At 38.6% G+C, this 19,055-nt stretch overlaps 2 protein-coding genes across 3 annotated transcripts in view; one reads left to right on the top strand and one right to left on the bottom strand.

Annotated features, from left to right (window-relative positions):
- The window catches only part of LOC124776894 (putative ATP-dependent RNA helicase TDRD12), a 451,178-nt gene extending 444,127 nt beyond the window's left edge, over positions 1 to 7,051 (top strand). Inside the window, exon 29 of the mRNA XM_047252081.1 lies at positions 6,792 to 7,051. Within this exon, the coding sequence (XP_047108037.1) occupies positions 6,792 to 6,919 (128 nt within the window). The 3' untranslated portion in view covers positions 6,920 to 7,051. The remainder of the gene's footprint in view (positions 1 to 6,791) is intronic.
- LOC124776895 (geranylgeranyl transferase type-2 subunit alpha) overlaps positions 6,959 to 19,055 on the bottom strand; it is an 86,331-nt gene continuing 74,234 nt past the window's right edge. For both annotated transcript variants that reach the window (XM_047252082.1, XM_047252083.1), the window contains 5 exons: positions 18,243 to 18,496; positions 11,325 to 11,565; positions 11,088 to 11,216; positions 7,392 to 7,594; positions 6,959 to 7,308 (listed from right to left, as the gene is read on the bottom strand). In XM_047252082.1, coding sequence (XP_047108038.1) covers positions 7,057 to 7,308; positions 7,392 to 7,594; positions 11,088 to 11,216; positions 11,325 to 11,565; positions 18,243 to 18,496 — 1,079 coding nt within the window. In that variant the 3' untranslated portion in view covers positions 6,959 to 7,056. The remainder of the gene's footprint in view (positions 7,309 to 7,391; positions 7,595 to 11,087; positions 11,217 to 11,324; positions 11,566 to 18,242; positions 18,497 to 19,055) is intronic.

The following is a 19,055-nucleotide window of genomic DNA, read 5'->3' as shown; positions in this document are numbered from 1 at the left end:
TAGTGTACATATACAGTGAAAATGTACGTAATTCATTACACAATAAGTTACACACTAATATTATATTCTGTGGTATAACAAAGGTGTTTCACTGCATAAATCACTGTACCCTTTCAAGTAAATTAGAATATTGCAGTTTCATAGGAAATCCTATGAAATGGTTCACGTGATATCTATCCAACTTTCAGGAGGCAAAATTGTGGCACTGCTAATACACACACACACACACAAGTGCAATTTTATGTCTCTTGTAATGTGACAGAGGTTTTTTGTAAATGCTCAAAAATGATTGCAGGGTACCACAGCACGTGGTGCCCTGAACAAATGCCGAGTGTCAACCTAACCCACAAGGAGTGACCCTGAAAGTGTGGTCATGTACAAACATGGAAGTAAGAAAGTGCAATAACTCAAAGGATTCACACATGAAAAACTAGTGAGTGAAAGTCAAGTAAACAAGAACACAGACTGGAGCTAGCAAAAGACTAACTACAGATTCACAATGGCTGTAGCAGAGGTACTGACACTCATACGCATGCTGCTCTCAGTGGAGTCACGGATCACTCTGTCTCTCGACCACAAACAGTTCCTCATCTGACATGCCTGGGTCTGGGAGGGATACCACATCCCTCCCGACTTTTATGAGACACATAGGGCCGAAAATGCTCAGGTCTGTGACAGTTACTCAGTCAAGGGATAAGATGCAACGGGGATCGCTGCCCTGGATTGCCTTTGGGCACACTGTGGCAGAATGTCAAGGCCCATGCTGGAAATGGTGAAGGGCTGAAGCTTCACCCAATGGTAATGGATGAGGGGACTGCCTGCTGCTAGGAAGATGGAGAGTGGAACACCAATGCCATCGGATCTTCCCCTTTCCACTCCTTATTTCCCACCAGAATGTCTTACAATTAGCCTAAACCTTGCTGATACCTGTGGCACAGCTCTTGGACCACGAGCATGTGGCACCGCACACAATAGGTCAAAGAGATCACAAGGCTGACAACTGTGCACCGCCTCAATCGCACTGCATCCATTGATTGGAGTTGCTTGGTAAGAACACTGCAAGTTACTCCGACACAAACTGGCAACCACTGTCTGACACAAGAGTGTGCAGCATATATTTAATAGTGAAAATGGCAGCTAAGGCATGAATTGTAGAATGTAACACTGTGGAGAACAACCTAGCAGCACAAGAGGGAATCAGAAAAGATGTGTACCACCAACATCAGAAAATTTTTGTGGTGGGGCAGCCTGGTTGTGAATGCACATTGAACAGGCTAACACTGCATGCTCTATGGCAGAATTAATTGTTGGCCAATAGACGTTTCAGTGACCAGTGACCAATAAGATGCATGTTACAGCAGCAGAATGTATTGTTGCAATGATAGTGGGATAATGCTGTGGTAATTCTAACAATGAAAGTCCAGGTTGGAGTATAAACAATATTATGAAAAAGGTAGGTTGCTACTCACCATAAAGATGGCAGAAGGTGGGGGAGATGAGTCTGCACTGGTAGGTGGAGTGTGCAGGGACTAGATGGCAGCAGGACAAAACTGGTAGGTGCATTGGCAGAGAGCAGTGAATATTGAGGGTGAGAGGACATGTATTGGGAGGAGATGAAGGACAGAGGGGTTGGAAACTAGTCCTGCCACCATCTATTTCCTGTACGCCATACCACAGCTGACTCCTGCCCCCCCTCTCCTCCCCACACAACAGTTGCATTCTGGCCAGAGATAGCAGTCATATATGCATAAGGTATTAAGGTATCTTTTCATTGTACATGTTCTGCTATTCAATGTGTCATCTTTACGGTAAGTAACAACCTATCCTCTTCATAACATTGTTAATACGGCAATCGTGATCTTCTGTAACAAGCAGTAGGGCACCATGCTGGGTCTGATCTGCAGGAAATTGGTCCGGCCATCCATGCTGGACTGCTGTAATGACTCACGGATCCTCACGTGTAGCTGCCGCAGCTTCCTGCACTGTCAATGGAAATTCGTTAAGAGCACCCTAAGGTTGTGGTCTAGTGAAAACAGATTGCATCCTGCTTGTCAAAGTTGACTTCAGAGCCAACCAATAACTGTGACTAAGCGTCCGTATTTGCATGCTGGGAGGTGGGTTGGTAGTGAATCTCGTGAGACTAATTACTCGGAAACACAACACAATGCTGTGCTGTTCTGTCTGGGGACCCAGCAGGGAGACTAGCCACTTATAGTCTGTAAGGGGTGGAATTTAGTGCTGTACAAGAACACGGCAAACTTTTTAACACCATATAAGATCGTAAGTGACACCTTCTCAATTTGGGAATAATTTCTCTATAGTAGAGATTGCTCCAAGCCATCAGGTTTTCTGTGAGAGAGTACAACACCAGTGCCATATTGTGATGCATCAGCAGCCAGAGTCAGAGCCTTATCAGGAGTAAATGTGGACAAACATGATCTGGGCGGAGATGTTGCTTCAATTTATGGAATGCCGACTGACATGACTCTGACCACACAGACTTCACCCCTTTCCCATAAAGCTTATTCAACAAATGAGTGAGCAGCATATGGAATGAACTTTGCATAGTAACTTACCCTCGCTAAAAATGACTGCGGCTCTCTTGATATTCTTAGTAACGGGCAGTTTGTCGATTGCTGCAACGTGGTTTGCTGTTGGTACTATATTATCGTAAGTACTGCACTCTTTGGGGCAAAATATCTACATTTCTCAAGCTTGCAAGGCAGCCCATTGGCTAACAGCTATTGAAAAATTTCCTACAAATTTTGCAAACGTCTTTGATAAGTTGCCCAAGAAAATGCTGGAATATTCCTGAAGCTGAAGATACCCGAACAGCAACCAGTTAAACCTGTACGTCCCAGAGTGAGTATTTAATACTAAAATCCCCATGGCAACTGCAGGTATGCATCATGGAGGTAAATATTGGAAAAATACTGACTACTGGCTAACTTCACCAACAATTCTTCAGGAAATGGTATAGGATGAACATCTATTTCACTTTGTGCATTGATCGTGCACTTGAAATTGTCAAAAAGTGTTTCGCCATTGGCTTTCTGTACTACGACCATCAAAGGCTTGCTAAAACTGATAACACTGCCCTGAGATTCTGACACCTCTTGAGTTCCACTTCATTTTATCTCGTGTAGCAAAGGGGATAGGGATGGCTTGACAGAAATTAGGAACTCCCAACAGTTTCCATTTAATGCAGGGCTCAAAATTGACGGCTCCACCCAGATACTTTCCAAAAAATTGATCGAATGACTGCAGCAATGCCTGTAATTTATCTGAGACCAGATTAACTTGGTCAACTGCTTCAAATCCAAAAGTACTGAAAGCATCGAGTCCAAAAATATTTTCTGCCAACTGAGAATTCAGAACTAAAAATGGGATATGGTGTTGCACACTTTGTATTTGGCTGCAACTAGCAACTAGCAGTCACCCCAGAAAGGAAGTCACTGCCCAATGTACAGTATTATTTGGTTCTGACAGTGTTAAAACATGGAGCAGCTCCCTTCCCTCTTCGTGATAAGTATCCAAATTGATTAGATAGGCGAAGGCCCATTTGATCTTTGTGCAAAACCCAGCTATCTTCAAGTCAACCATAATACAGCACGGCTGTAGGTCTGCTAATTTGTTTGTGGACTCAGTGCAAATACAGGGACATTGTCCTGTGGCGCAGATTGCTGACATTTTCCATTCACAGCTACAAAGTGGCCTGGCATACGGTAGGTGTGACAAGTTGCAGTTTATAGGAGCATTGTCTCCTCTCGGGTAATGACCAACAATCTAAGCAAGACTTTTTCGCCCGTGGGATGAGGCCAGCACTCCATGCCTGCTGTGAAGTCAGCAGAAGACTTGCACAGCAGAGACCAAGATCAGTTTGGTGGAGCACCCACCCCAGTACTATACCTGTCCAACTGACTTGACAGTGCAATTGCTACAGCCTCAGTATCTTCCACTGGGGACCCATCTCGCTGGTATGACTGATGTTTTTGTCACCTGTCAGTCTCATCTGAAAACAGTTTCCTCTTCAATTTGTGCCTCATTGTCTAACATTGCATCTGAATCTGCTAAATTTTTGGTCTGTACGGCCTTGACTGGTGCCAGCTGCTCCAGTATATCATGAATAAGGAATTACTACAATGTTTACACTCAAAATGACATCCAAATGCTAAAGTCTGTCATCCACACTGCATACAACTGCCCAGGACACTTCTAATATTGATTAAACTGCAAATGGCCAGCAACCATGTGCATCTGGTGTCCATATAAGTGCATTAGTAATTGCCACAGTTGTGTAAATTCAGCTTTTTCAGGCTCCATAAAGAGCCACAATTTCTGCGCTACCACATACAAACTAATGCAAAAAGACGGCAACAGGTTTGGTGACACACTTTACCTGGCAGTAGAGCTTCAAATTTATAAAATAGAGCTTCAAATGTGTAAATAATTTTCCTCCCTTTCTGGTTTCATCAAAACTTGAAAAAGGAGCTGGTGACAACAGCAAAGGCTGTGACACATGCAGTTGCATTGCTGCCGCTGCTATTGCTCCTCCTGCAGCTGCATTTGTTGCCTCCAACACTCCAAACTTGCTGGGTCCATTATGGCCACAATAAAAACCAGCTGTTATGTGTCACATAGGAAGATGCTCGAAAATGTGTGTGGAATACCATTACATGAGCAAACACTGTGAACAAACACAGTTTGTCAACCTAATCCACAAGGAGAGAATCAAAAGTGCAGCCAGGGACAAACACAACTAAGAGAGCATAACAGCTCTAAGATTTCACACACAAAAGCCAGCGAGTGTAAGCTGTCTAAACAAGAACACTGGCTGAAGCTGTCAAGCAACTGGTTCTGGACTCAGTGTGGCTGAACCAGGAAAATTGAAATTCCACAGACACTGCCCAATGTTTATGACACTCACGCTGCTAATGGGAAGTCGTGGATCACTCTGACTCTCAGTCATAAACAGCATGTCATCTCGCCTGCCTGCATCTGCCTGGGATACCAAGTATAAAAAGATATCCTAACTTTTAACACTATTTTGAAAAAGGAAAGTTGCTACTCACCATATAGTGGAGATGCTGAGTCGCAGATAGGCACAACAAAAGGACTGTCACAAATATAGCTTTCGGCCAGTAATTTTATTATTTGTGACAGGCACAACAAAAAGCTACCTGCGCCTCAGCATTTCCACTCTGTGGAGAGTAGCAGCTTTCCTTTGCACAATATTTTTACATTCCATCCTGGATTTTCTATAGTTTGATTTATCCTAACTTTTAGAACCATTAGTTCCTTTCTTAGGAAAGGACGATGGATAGGTTGGGGATGGCTGGAAAGGAGGGGCAGGTCATTCAGACCCCAGAACGAGATGAGTGCACATGTTGTGTACAAACAGATGGATCCCTCTCATCATGGAATCTCAGTCATCTGCCCATACTTTCTAACCTTCTCAAAATATCCTTCTTTCTTCATGAGGAAGGAGCTAATAGTTATAAAGGTAGAATAATTTTAGTACTATTATGTGTGTCTGTCTATAGTTATGGAATTTTGTGACTGCTGCATGCTTAGTGATTGATGTTTCACCACCAGGCCAGGCACATAGCCTGTGGTTGCACAGCATTCAGTGGTAACATTACCAGATGCCAAATTTATTTTGTCTGAAGATAATGTAGCACATTAAATTTAGTTTTAAAAATAGCTGGTAATGAAAGGTCATTGGACATGGCCTCCATCCAGTTTTCTCCTGCCGGCTGGAGTGGCTGTGCGGTTTTAGGCGCTACAGTCTGGAGCCAAGTGACAGCTACGGTCACAGGTTCGAATCCTGCCTCGGTTGGATGTGTGTGATGTCCTTAGGTTGGTTAGGTTTAATTCGTTCTACGTTCTAGGCGACTGATGACCTCAGAAGTTAAGTCGCATGGTGCTCAGAGCCATTTGAACCAGTTTTCTCCCATTAAAATCTGAAAATCACACTATAAGTTTCCATCTAACAATGCATAATATATGAGAACATGTAGAAGAGCTTGACAGTGTTAAAGTCTTGGGATTACAACTTGATAAAATAAACTCAGTTGGGAGGAGCACACAACACAGTTGAAATACACAAACAATTCATTGTTTGCAATGTGACATAGGTGATGTAAAAATTAGAAAAAAAGAGGTAGTGTACATTGTTACTTTCATTCTATATCATCATATTTTGGGGTAACCAATCAAGCCAAGCTAAGATTTTCCAAGTACAAAAGTGTGTGACATGAATTATTTATGGTGTGACTTCAAGAACATGAGAAAATCTGTACAAATAACTGACTATTCTATACATTCATTCATAATGCAATTTGCAGCATGCTATGTATATCTTTACCAAACCAGCAGCTCAGTTCAAGGAATAAATGCTATGAAGAAATTTTCATAAATATTTACTTTCACACTTAGTCCATAAATAAATATTTACTTTCACACTTGGTCCAGAAAGATAACACATTTTTAATAACTTTACATCAGCCATAAAAAGTTTTGGTACTAATGAAGTACCGTTCCTTAATAGAACCAATTGATTTACATAAATTATCATCATCAACAACTACAGCACGTCACAGCTTTATTGCACTATTATGATCAGTGAAAGCTTGTCTCATAAACTGTTTTCGACTTGATAATACTTGGCTATAATAGGTTATGCATTATATTATGTATATTGGTATCATGAAAATTTAATGTTTGTGGCAAGCTTTTTAATGCATGTGTGAATCCCATTGGATTTAATCAAAAGTTCTCTTGTATTACAGATCATGCTCCAGTACCACTTTACGATTCTCAGGACAGTGATGAAACAGACTTTTCAGATGATTCAAGTGAGAAAGAAAACCCTGAAATGCATTTTAATCCATATGATCCTTGGGGATATGACATATAAAAGCTTTAAGGCACAGAATTGTTTTACACACAGACAGACTGACTGTACATAACAATTTTATTTATTTTTATATACTTTTTATAATGACAATGTAAATAATAAAAAATAAGTTTGGTTTTTTATAGTAAATTATCAAATCATATAAGAAAGCCATTTAATTTCTGCAGTGATGGCACTGCTTCTTTTGCTATTTTTGGCAAATTGTTATCACCATTTTCCATTATAGGATTTCCTGATAAATCAACACTATTAAGCTTCCTGCACTTCTTAAGATATTTTAATTCCTCTGAACCAGTTATTTCATTGTTTTGCAGAGAGAGTTCCTTTAGCTGCCGTAGCTCAGGAAAGGCAGCTAATGTATTAATACAATTGTTGTCAAGTTTAAGTACCTGTAATTCCATAAACTTATGTTAGAAGGACAATCACAAATAATTGTGACTATATATATATTTCAATAACAGTGTTTACACACCTGGCAGTTTTGCAGTAAATGCAGCTTAGCCAAAGATAACTTAAGCATATTGCAACTTAAATCCACATTTCTGAATAAGCTTAAATGATGTACATGGTAAAGAGCAGTAAGAGAGCTGTTTGACAAATTAATTTCTTTTGGCAGTGCAGATTTTACTGCAGTCTGGTTAGCATCAACTGCGTACTCCATCAGGTATCTGCTTCCTAAAAACAATGGAAAAAATTGCACCAATATTAACTTACAGTATATAATTGGTTTTGATTACAGAAAAATAAAGCAAAAAAAACCTCTTTCAATCTTGGATTATGAATATAAATCATTTAGTATTTGTTTATATTACAGGTTGGTGCTAGCCTTTAAGAGAAAGTGCTGAGTGGCAATAAATTCATATCTATTGGAATCTTAAGGTGTAGTGGAGACTTAAGATAAAATCAAATGAGGTGGTTTGAGAAATTACAATGGGCAAAGTTCGTTTTTGTGTAGTCTATGTGAACTGGTGTTGATACTATTTCATAAATTAACCATGTTGTGCATTTTCTGAGAAGTAATTTGTTTGTCGGTATGTCTCTACAGTCGTGGTACAAATTGAAATCCTTGCACCACAGTCTTGTAGCACACGGATAGAGGAGTGAAAACAAAATGGTGCAGCAATTCATTTTCTGCATTTGACTGGGAACAATGCTGCAACAATCTATCTTTGTACGAGAGATTGCTGATAAGTCCTTGACTATAATGAAAAAATGCTGTTATGGGTTTGAAAAATTTTATTTACTCAACATAACTTATCTCCCCTTGAGCTCAACACATTTATGGTATGAAATCGATGGTGCAGCAAATCACTCATCTGGAGCCTTTCTGGTGTCCCCAATTTTCAGAAATTGTCTTACCTTAGATGTTTCTGGGGTTTGGGAACAGGTAATAGTCAGAGGGAAACAAGATAGCACAATAGGGTGGATGTTTGAGGATTAAGATCTGCCAATAGCCACTTTATGATGAGGGGAATTGTCTCACAGACACAAATTTCCTTTTCTCAGCTTTCCTTTGTGTTTGGATACTAACTATTGCTTCAGTTTGTCTAGAAATTCAACACAGTACTTTGCTGTGATGGTTTCATCATGTGGTAGGTAGTCAATAACTAGGATACCTTCTTTATCCCAAAAGACAGATACGAGAAACATGTCTACTGATTTTTTAACTTCTTTGAACGTGGAGAATCCTGCAGATCCCAGTGAAATTAGACCAAAATGAACTGTGAAGCACCCACACATTCATGCTTTTGGTCTGCATTAAGACATTTGGTAACCCACTTGACTGAGAGCTTCTCATGCTCAAAATCTCATTAGTAAGATGATGCACATATTCTGATATATGCCCAGGGTCTCTGCTATCTTTTTATCAATTATTCGTGATCATGGAACAAACAGCATCCACTGTTTCTGAAACTGACTCGGACCATCCTAGAAGGACAACCCATCTCTCAATGCTGAATTTCCTGTTTTAAATGCAGCAACCAAATTCTTGATATGGAGTAGGAAAAGCAGTTACCACCCAATGTACCACACACATCATTAATTTTGTCAGCATGATTATCTTTCAATGTGAATTCTCCATTTTCTTGTGCCATGTTCACTTCGAATTGGCACAGCAAAATAAAAAACGATGTTACTGCTATGCAATTACTATTGCATATAATGTAAAGAACAAGGTTTAATGCCACATCAGGATTAATCTACGTCAACTTTAACCAGGAAAATCCAAGGACCTGTCAACTCCCCCTCATATGGCACAGAGACTTCCATTGGTGTCAAACAAGAAGCAGACTGCGTCTCCTGAATAATCATGAATCACACGATAAGTTGAAGCCCTGGTGTTCAAGGACGAGAATAATTGAGGCAACAGTGGAAAGAATGAAAATCACTCATGAGCAGTTTTCAACATCATGCACGACATTCTGAGCAAGCTGGTTGGAAAGTCATTGACAAGAGATGCTCGTGAGTAAACTGAATAAGGATAAATGTAGTGGGAAAGGTAAACTGTGTATTTTCCTTTCTTGTATGCAGTGAATGTGGAGCAGTGGTGGAGCTGGCAAGAAAGGGACCAGTAAAAATGGTATTTCAACCACTAGTTGTTCGGGAGTCGTTTGTGCCATGATGCAGCAAGTGTCTGAATCCAAGTGTCATGGAATAAATGACGCACCAACAAGGGCGTAATGAACAACTAAAGAGCAGTTGTTGTTGTTCTAGATTTTCTCTCATGTCCTACAGTATACATGAATGGACGTTTGAATGTACTCAAGAGAGTTGTAATACAACAGTAATACTGTAGCAATTGTTAGTTGTGTTGTGAAAAGTAATAGTGAAAATGTTGGGAAAATATACCCTTGTTTGTGAGACGTGTGGCTATTTATTTAGCAGCAAAATAGAGAGAACTTGCAGAAGCATTACAGGGATCTTCACCGCAGCTGGATTGACAGGGAGGTGGCACACAAGGATCCGGACTCTGAGAAGACAAGATAAGATAAGGTAATACTACTTTCATCTGGCAGTGTATCGGGGTTGGCAAAATATTACCCTGTTATATCTGCCTGGGACAAACTCCCTGCTAGTGCTGGTACAGGACCCATCACAAATCTTACAAAATAAACAACAGCAGGAAAAGAAGGAAAAATACATCCCAACCACTACACAAAAAAGTGAGGACTCAGATGTCATAGTTCAAGGTGATCTAAAATATTTTAGTTGATGTTACAATTGGCTGTCAAGACAAAGCATCACTGGAATCTGTCCAAGATGGTTTTGCTTCAAGGGGACAACCTACTTTGTTCTAGTCACAACACACACGGTACTTCTTTGCATTCTCCTGGCGAGGCACCAGTGACTACTACTACTACTACTACTACTACTACTACTACTACCACCACTACCACCACCACCTTCCTAGGATGAAGAAATTATTGCTTGGCATGCATTTTCAGAATGAGTCAGATGGTGGAACTTTTTCATGAACAGCCAAAATGGAAACTCCATAATCAAGGTCTCCACCAAGTCATGTCGCACTGAAGAATATGTAGAAAGCCAAGTACCAGCATCAAACTTCATGGTTGAAATATATTTTTTTTAATACATAATAATTAAAACTTTTGACTATGCCTCCTTCTCTGTCAATAATTTGGTATGATACCTCATCAAATACATAATGGATGTAAAATTCACATTGACTACTTCACAGAGGTTGTGTGACACAGGTTTCAGAATAGCAGTGAGTGATATTGTACTTTCCAGAGGATGACAAAATGTAGTGAGTTGCTCAAATCTGACACTGTATGGCTGAAGTGACATTTGTCAAAAGGTGACAAGCATACATCCTTGGAAAAACTCTGATATTTAACATCCGTAGATTCCAGTTCCATAAAGAACAGACTGTTGACATGAAAGGAATCTGAACTTTATTAGGTTTGAAGTTAGCATTGGACAGTACTTTATTCAATGGTCCATTATTACCTCCCATGGTAAAATAATTGGGTTTGTGAATAAGCGAGCAACAGACAAAATGCACAATCAATGATTGTGCATTATGAGTGGTATTTAGGAATGTCGGCTTGAAATGCATACGTATGTAGTCATTAATGAAATACATATTAGACATGCTCTATGAAGTATCTATGTGTGTAATAAGATTTAAAAGTAAAATGGTTACTTAGATCATTATAATATCCGCTACGTAATGGGTCAACTCTGCTCAGCAGCTGTAACTTTTCCATTGTAGCCTCTCTGTATTTATGTCGGTCAATGGCCTGCATCAACAATATTGATGTCAACAGTGTCCCTGGAAAGAAATTTAACACAGGCTATCTGATTACAACACTTCTAAAACACCAACACAACAGTAACTAAAACTACCAACAATGCGTATCTGCAAGCAAACAAAACTCACATTTACTGTCTGGTTCCAGCTCTAACAGCTGGGCACAAGAATCTAGTTCTTCTTCCAAAACTGATGTCAACCCTTCACTAAACTGAAGTCCAAACTGACTTTCTGTGCTTGTCCAAGCTAAATCCCCATCAATAACAAGGGGAACGTGTATAGAATGTGTTGTATTTTTTTCCATCACTTGTACAGCAACTTCGGATAAAATGATGTCACCATGATACATCTCTGATGATGGTGGAAATATCTGTTGTCTTGTTAAGGTTAAGAGTTCTCTGACTCTTTCAGTACCAGAAGATTTACGGTTGTTACACAGCTGGACATGCTCTTTGAAGTTGGAATAAATGCATCTCAAATATGATGGAGCAATATTACACAAATAATCTTAAGGACTACGTAATGTACCAAACATTAGCACTAAAAAAGAGTAACCTTTTGCAGTGTCACTGCAGCATACGTGATAAAACTACCAATGGTTCAGCTACTATTGCGGGCAGCTTTAAATCTTTATGATCTGGTGGGACTTCTGAATCACACTTTTAAAAAAAGGGAAAAAATATTCTCATCCTTAGAAGACTAACGGAACTGCAGTGTACTGTTTATTCCTGGTGTGGTATACTTTTAACATGCTGCAGAACTTAGAGCACACGTACTTCACACTACCTGGTTGCTTATAGTTGCAAGGTGGCCATTCTGTGCTTGATTTTGAGTGTTTGCTGTGATAATCTGATCTGTTATTCCTTCCGCAATTTTGTGGTAAGTCTATATGCCAGTAACTGTTTCGAAGCACAAAATATTTAAGAATTTTGGAAAATTTTTGTATAAAATATTCTGTACTTGTGAGTCCCATCAGGTCTTTAGCTTCATGTGTTTGCATAACAGTAACCACATTTGCAAATAATTCGAAATCAACAATTTATGGGCAAAACAAATGAAAAATGACACCATGCCACATGTCAAGATCAACAGTATATTTACACTTATTCTCCAGAAGCTGAAGACATTCAAATTTAAGACAGCACTATAATATGAAATATCTCTCAACTCTTTCTAGAACAAAAGATGAAAGAAGAGAATCTCACTTTCCATGAAATTCAAATCCAAATCTTGGAGCAGAGTGAAAACTATGCTATCTACGATACAGAGTAAAAAAACTCATTCAAAGTGTTCCAAATGTAAGGTGTTTTTATGTGTAAATGATAGAGCAAATTGTTTTTACCAAAAACAGTTTCTTGAAGTAATGTTTGTCAATGACTATACCATTATGACTTTATGGGACTCTCAAAACCCATTTAAAAGAAAAAAAGTAAAGGACCAAAAAAGATACATTTTTCTGGTTTTCTTTCAACTATAGCAGTTTCTAACCTATTGTAATGACATAAAAAAATTGATAATTGTCAACAGCAAAGACCAAAAATTCATGCTATAAAGGATTAATCCGAATGACTAATTGTGGTCTTTGACTACTTGTTTATATGCATTATTTGAAAATGTTGGCCATTCTGACATGATTACTGTAGGCAATTTTTTAAGCTGTTATCATAATATAGTTCTGCTCACAGCATATTGGTGCTTCAGGCATATCAGTGCTTCTCCATTATCTGCTGTCAGGTGCTTATGGTATGCAGTGGGGAAGCTCTGAAAGCACAAACAGCCCATTTGTCTGCTATAACTGCTGAAGAAGACAACAACAGCCTGTGGCCTTCATCACAGCTCATAGTGGAAGACCACCCTTGATTTTTTTTTCCTTAGTTGTAAGAGGCTTCCTAGCTAAAACACGGGCTAGTTTAAATTGTGTGGATCTGCCACACTTGTCTTCACAGCCTCTTAACTCTGACTTCTCAGCCATTTCCAAACAACATATACAAAGCAGTAACCAGAAACTACAAACAGTCACCCTGAAGAAAACTGCCCGCAATAGCAGCCGAAACGTCAGTATGAATGGCGAATTGAAAGTAGGCATAACAAAATTCCAGCCCCCCCCCCCTCTCCAGAATCTGGGCATGGGATCCGTTGGTATGAATTTGGGAGGACTGATTGCACCTTACATGACGGTGCAGTCACACAACCATTAGTATTTTGTCAAACTGCAAAACAATAATAACGACATTATGCTACTACAAAATCTACAAAAAGAAGAATTAAAGATCATTAGGAAAATCCTTGGAACATGAAAAACTGCAGCTGGATATAGACTAAAAACCAACAAAACTACAGAGGAAATTTCAAATATTGCTCCGGACATTAGAAAAAGATGCCTTACATTCTATGGACACATACACAACTCCCTGAGTATAGACTCACATGCCAGATACTCACAGCCACTGAAAACCATATAGGTATGACATGGCCAAACAAGTACGAAGAGACCTTACTGATGCTCAATTCACCATTCAGGACACTGGAGACTGTAACCTCTACAGAAGCAAAATAGGAAGTCCAGCCAGAGACAAGAGCCAAAAAGACCAGTACAAAGTGGACAGATGAAAGAAAGAAAGCCGTGAGTGAGAAAATGAAGGTCTCATGGAAAAACTGCAGGAAGAACTGTAGAAGCTTCACATGATCCACAAATGGTCTACTACGTGTATAATAATAATAAAACCTCACTCATGAATGACTGAAATATGCATCAATAAATCTTGGTGCTACTTACTGTGTTGTTTGGTAGAGTAAGGCTGTACTCTAAAGATTCCAACCATTCTTTTGCCAAAGTCCTTGTGAATTTTTCCAAACTTTAAATAAATCTGTGCATCAATTAACAACTTACTTGTAACTTCAGGTTTTCACTTTCACTTGTCCCTCTCATCAAACTGCTCAATTTTTGATCATGTGTAAACAAATGATTTTAACAACAATTCTATGCTTTGATGCTGGTATTGTGAGAATTTTATTTCAGTCTAAGACTGCAGCGAGAATGGCACCTCGCCAGGGAGTTCCTCAGACTACTGGCGTCAGCTGAAAACAACTGATGTTTTCAAAGCATTATGCCAGTATGTGAGCAGTCTCAGTGCAGCCAACTGCTTGAATGTACAAATTCAGAGAGACAGTAGGTGAAATTCAAATCTGTTTGTTTTCTTCAGTCAAACTGACTGACAATCACACAAGTAAAACACGGATTATGAGAAATTTTTAAGTTTAATACAGGAAAGTAGAAGTTTTCTGCATCCTGAGGATAAGGAATTTAGCAACAGGGGCATGTCTTGGAATCCACAGTTTTATTGGAAAAGACAAGTTTCAAACAACTTAAAAATTTAATAATTACTTGATTGTTGCCTCAAATTACAATATGCATGCTATGTGGCTGACTAGCCATTCAACCTTATGCCTGTAATTGATGCAGTATGTCATCTGTAACACATGCAATATCTGTATCAGAAATTTCAAGCATCAAAACGTTATGTTTTCAAGTGAAAAGTTGGCATACGTTAATTTTGATGCTTAAAGTTACTGTAGTGGCTGTTTTTTGGGTTGTGGTTGGTGAAAATTAGCTGTCTACAAATTATTATTACTGTTTACTGGTATTTTTATGACAATGGTGTGGAGATTCTGTTATGAGGTGGTTTGCAAATGTGATATATGTATTCCCATTTTCAGTACTTTAGGTCTACAGAGAATCTTTTTCTAAAATTTGTTTGTCTTTCACACATCTTCTGAATGACAGTCAGTCATTGACAGTTAACTGACATTTGTCTGTTTTGCTGAATTTATTTGAAGTGGAAGAGCAATATTACAAACACTCTGCACAACACAAATGAACTTGATAAAGTAATAGAACATTTCTCTCTTCATCTTGCATATTCGTAAAACTTGTCTGGTTATTTCTGTAACAGAGGAAAGAGTGTATAATACTTACCAAATTCTTTTCGTAACATATATAGCTCCTTCACACGTATTCAGCGCCTTTTTAACAGCAAAAGCCACAATGCAGCACTTGGCTCCCAGCACTGCCATCCATCCCACCAAAGGAGGTTGAAATACATTCTAACCTCCTTACAGAGTAGATCCTAATGTAATCCCCTTGATCCCACCAAAAACTAATCAAAGAGATCGGACACATTACTACCAAGTAGCAAGCCAATGTAATCTGGTGACCGTCATCAGTGCCACTGCAAATGCAGCCTTGGTGTAAATTATTATCCAATGGCAACATCCGCTACACTCACTGGATCATTTCTGCAGATCATGACACCATAAAACAATAGTAAAATACATTTTCTTTGCAGTCATAACTGCTTACCAATTTTGAAGTACAACAGACAGGAAATAAACAGGTATACACAAGGGGAAAATCTAAAATATTTCTATCAAATTACCTGATTGTTACACTAGTGAGAATAGTCTAAAACAGAATGTCTTATATGTCAGCATCATTAATTTGCCAACAATGTGAATGTAACTTCTGCTGATAAAAAGGAGAAATAAAATGTATTAATGATTTATATATGTACCTTAATATGTGCCCCAGCAAGTGTACCTTTTTTTTCTTTTATTCGGTTGGCTGCACTGACCTATTGCATGACTGTAATGTAAAACAGTATGGCAAAGTTCTTATCATGCAACAACAAATGTTGAATCATTAAATACATTTAGAGTAGTTGTGTTGCTGAGTGTGTATAAAAAAAAGCAAAAATTCGTAAGAAGCACATGTGACTTGATTGGCAGACAGACTCTTGTGAAGATCCTGTAGGTCATGGAGATATTCTCTCCCCTTTCCTTGTATGGACCTATCTACAGGACGCATCCCAGCAGGTTGACTTGTCAGCTTCCCATACACTATCAAAAGAAGCAGCCCATGTAGATGGAAGTGATAAAAGATAAGCAGGATCTTGGAGGTACAGAACTTAAAAAGGCTTGACACCTCTCAGGAGACTGCTTAAGCGAATGTGGTTCCAGAACAAACCAACAGGAGCCATCTGCAGAATGAAGAGGAAAGAAAACAAAACCAGAGGATGTGCGACCACTGAGCAACCATCAAACCCTACTCCAAACGCAATAGTTGAATGTTGTAGTCCTTAGTTGGCCTATATGAAACAGGAAAAAGAAAACAGTTTGAATATTTGCAATAGCAAGTTAAACATTTATTAAGAAATTATAATCACAACAAATCACGCAGCCAGTCCTGACTAAGGACTGAAATTTCTGCAGGATTCCATATTCATTCGAATGACTGACAAAAAAGGAACCTCTTCATAACTGTGCAATTATATAGAAACAAGTAGAGAGCACATAAGACCAATGATAAACAGTTAAATACAATACAAACTAAAACATACAAATAAACAACGTTCGAGAGAGAGAGCTGTGACAGTTAAATTATATACACGAATAAATATAAGACGGACAATGACAATTAGCTGTTATTAAACTGAAGTGAGAATACATAACCAAGCCATGATCACACTCTATAGCAACATCATTTTATTCCATTTGCAGAAATCCTATGTAGATTTAGAAGCAAAGAGAAGAAAAAACTTTTACATAACTGTTAGCAGCATACAGATACATCAATAGCGGACACTAAAACTAGTTTTCAGAAGCATTTGTTCATTCTTACATGTAATAAGTAAAGCTTAGAAGAAATAAGACTGTCCAGAGATAAAGTGATAATCCATCCAGGACTCTGTTTCTTACGAGAAACTAAATGACATTGTGAGGCAGAGACCAACAATGGAAAACATTACTTCGTTTCTTTTTTTTTCCCTTCTACTACATAAATGAATTTCTACTTCCAGAAGACTGCATTTACATTTTTTTAACTTTCCTGTTGCTGTGCTAAAGCAATAGTGAAAGTTACGGAAAGGAAATACTATTCATATAAATATTGGATATTTGCAAAGCGATGTACATACGAACTTCAGAAAGTAAGTTACACATGTCATCACACACTAACACCATTATGTAACAAGGGTGGAACATTGTCAGCAAAGAGTACATGTTCCGAGTGTCCTGCAGACATAGTTCTGCTATGGTACAGATAATATGTGCATCATAGTGTCCAAATGAAATTGTGTGGCAACTGAAAGCATATTCCAAAGTCGAAGCACACAGGACAGTACAATTCTCGTGTGGAAAATATCTAAATGCTGTATATATTGGCACCATATAACTTCCATCTTTTCACAAAGCTGCAATAGTATCTGGGTCAAAAAAGATTTTTCCACCATGAGAACATTCACACAATGGTTCTCGAATGCCTCCATGATCAAAGAATGGATTTCTATTCTAGAAGAACTGAACGATTGGTAGAACATCCTGACCATTCTTTATGGAGACTTGGTAACTATGTAGAAAAACAGTGTCGTGTATCATTTTGAAATGTATTGCAGGATTAAATAAAAGTTACTTGGGCTGCTATGGTAATGTGTAACTTATTTGTTGAAGTCCCCTCTTAAAAGATACAACTTCATGTAATACGGCTGCAAAAGGACTGTCATTTGGGTTAGGATGTTCTCCCAAAAATAAAATGATTACAGATGGAGCACTAACACAAGGAACTCAACTCAGCTTTGTTGAGGCAACTGTTCTTTTGTCCTCCTGAAAGTATGCAGGAAATCTGCAGAAAACATATATGGAAAGGCAGAATTAGACCTCCTCTCCTTCCAAATATGAGTCCCATTTCACTGTGGGGACTCCATGTGCACCAACAAAACAATAATTACAGTCTACAATTAACTAATAAGAAACATGTTTCCTCTAGTCACCTATGTGACTTGACAGCATTTCATAAATATTCCAAAATTTTTCATACAGTGCCCCATAAATATATATTCCAGAGAACTACTGTTTACACTTTTAAAGAAGTAGTTACTTGTTTGGATAAATTACACAAGCCTCAACCTCTATTACATAATGTCAGTTTGTTAAAGTAGAAGTTATAATCTCATATCACTAACAATTCTTGTAATCCTATATGTAAAAGGATACCCATAAATGTGAGTAAATATTTCCGTCACTGCTGTGCCATGCACCTTGTGCTGTAGTGCCATTTATAATGAGCTTCAATTCAACATCTGCTAAACTCACTTCCTGACTCATTGTAATAAATATGATGTCACGTGAAACAAAAGCATTCTGCACAATAAATGGTTGTTTTCCACGACCCAACAGCCAGCGCTGATAGAACCAAGCACTCTGATCATTTGGATCAGTGAAGGCTGCATTCTGTACCAGTTCTAGTTCTGTAAACAAATTTACAAATAAATAATGTATCTCCTCAAAATCAAACAAAAATTAAATGCACATGTACTATAAGGCATTATTTTATGCTATGTATTGCACTAATTATGATGTATTTATTCATTACTATAAGAAAAGATCGTTGTATAAAATGATGATCTTGTAGTTTCTAGCAAGTGATTTGGTATTATATATCACATTTGAGATCTTATCTTGCAGTTCCAAAGTGAATTTTCAATGTACATCAAAGTGTGCAGTGATGTGATTTGAGCTTTCATGCAGATTAAAATTGTATCCTGGCACACACTCGAACCTGGGGCCTTTGCCTTTTGCAGATAAGTTCTCTACTGACTGAACTCTCAAAGCGCGACTTGCAACCTGCCCTCACAGCCTTGCTTACACAATATTCTTTCTTCCAGGCGTGCTAGTCCTCCCGAGGTATACTGGAGGACTTTTGGGAGGTTTGCAAGATACAAGATAAGGTACTGGTGGAAGTAACACTGTGAGGGCAGATCATGAGTCATGCTTGGGTAGCTCAGTCAGTAGAGCACTTTCCTGCAG

The sequence above is a fragment of the Schistocerca piceifrons genome, chromosome 2 (assembly GCF_021461385.2).
Source record: "Schistocerca piceifrons isolate TAMUIC-IGC-003096 chromosome 2, iqSchPice1.1, whole genome shotgun sequence".
NCBI lineage: Eukaryota > Metazoa > Arthropoda > Insecta > Orthoptera > Acrididae > Schistocerca > Schistocerca piceifrons.
Note: the sequence above shows the minus strand (reverse complement) of the source record. Positions and strands in the feature narration are given on the sequence as shown.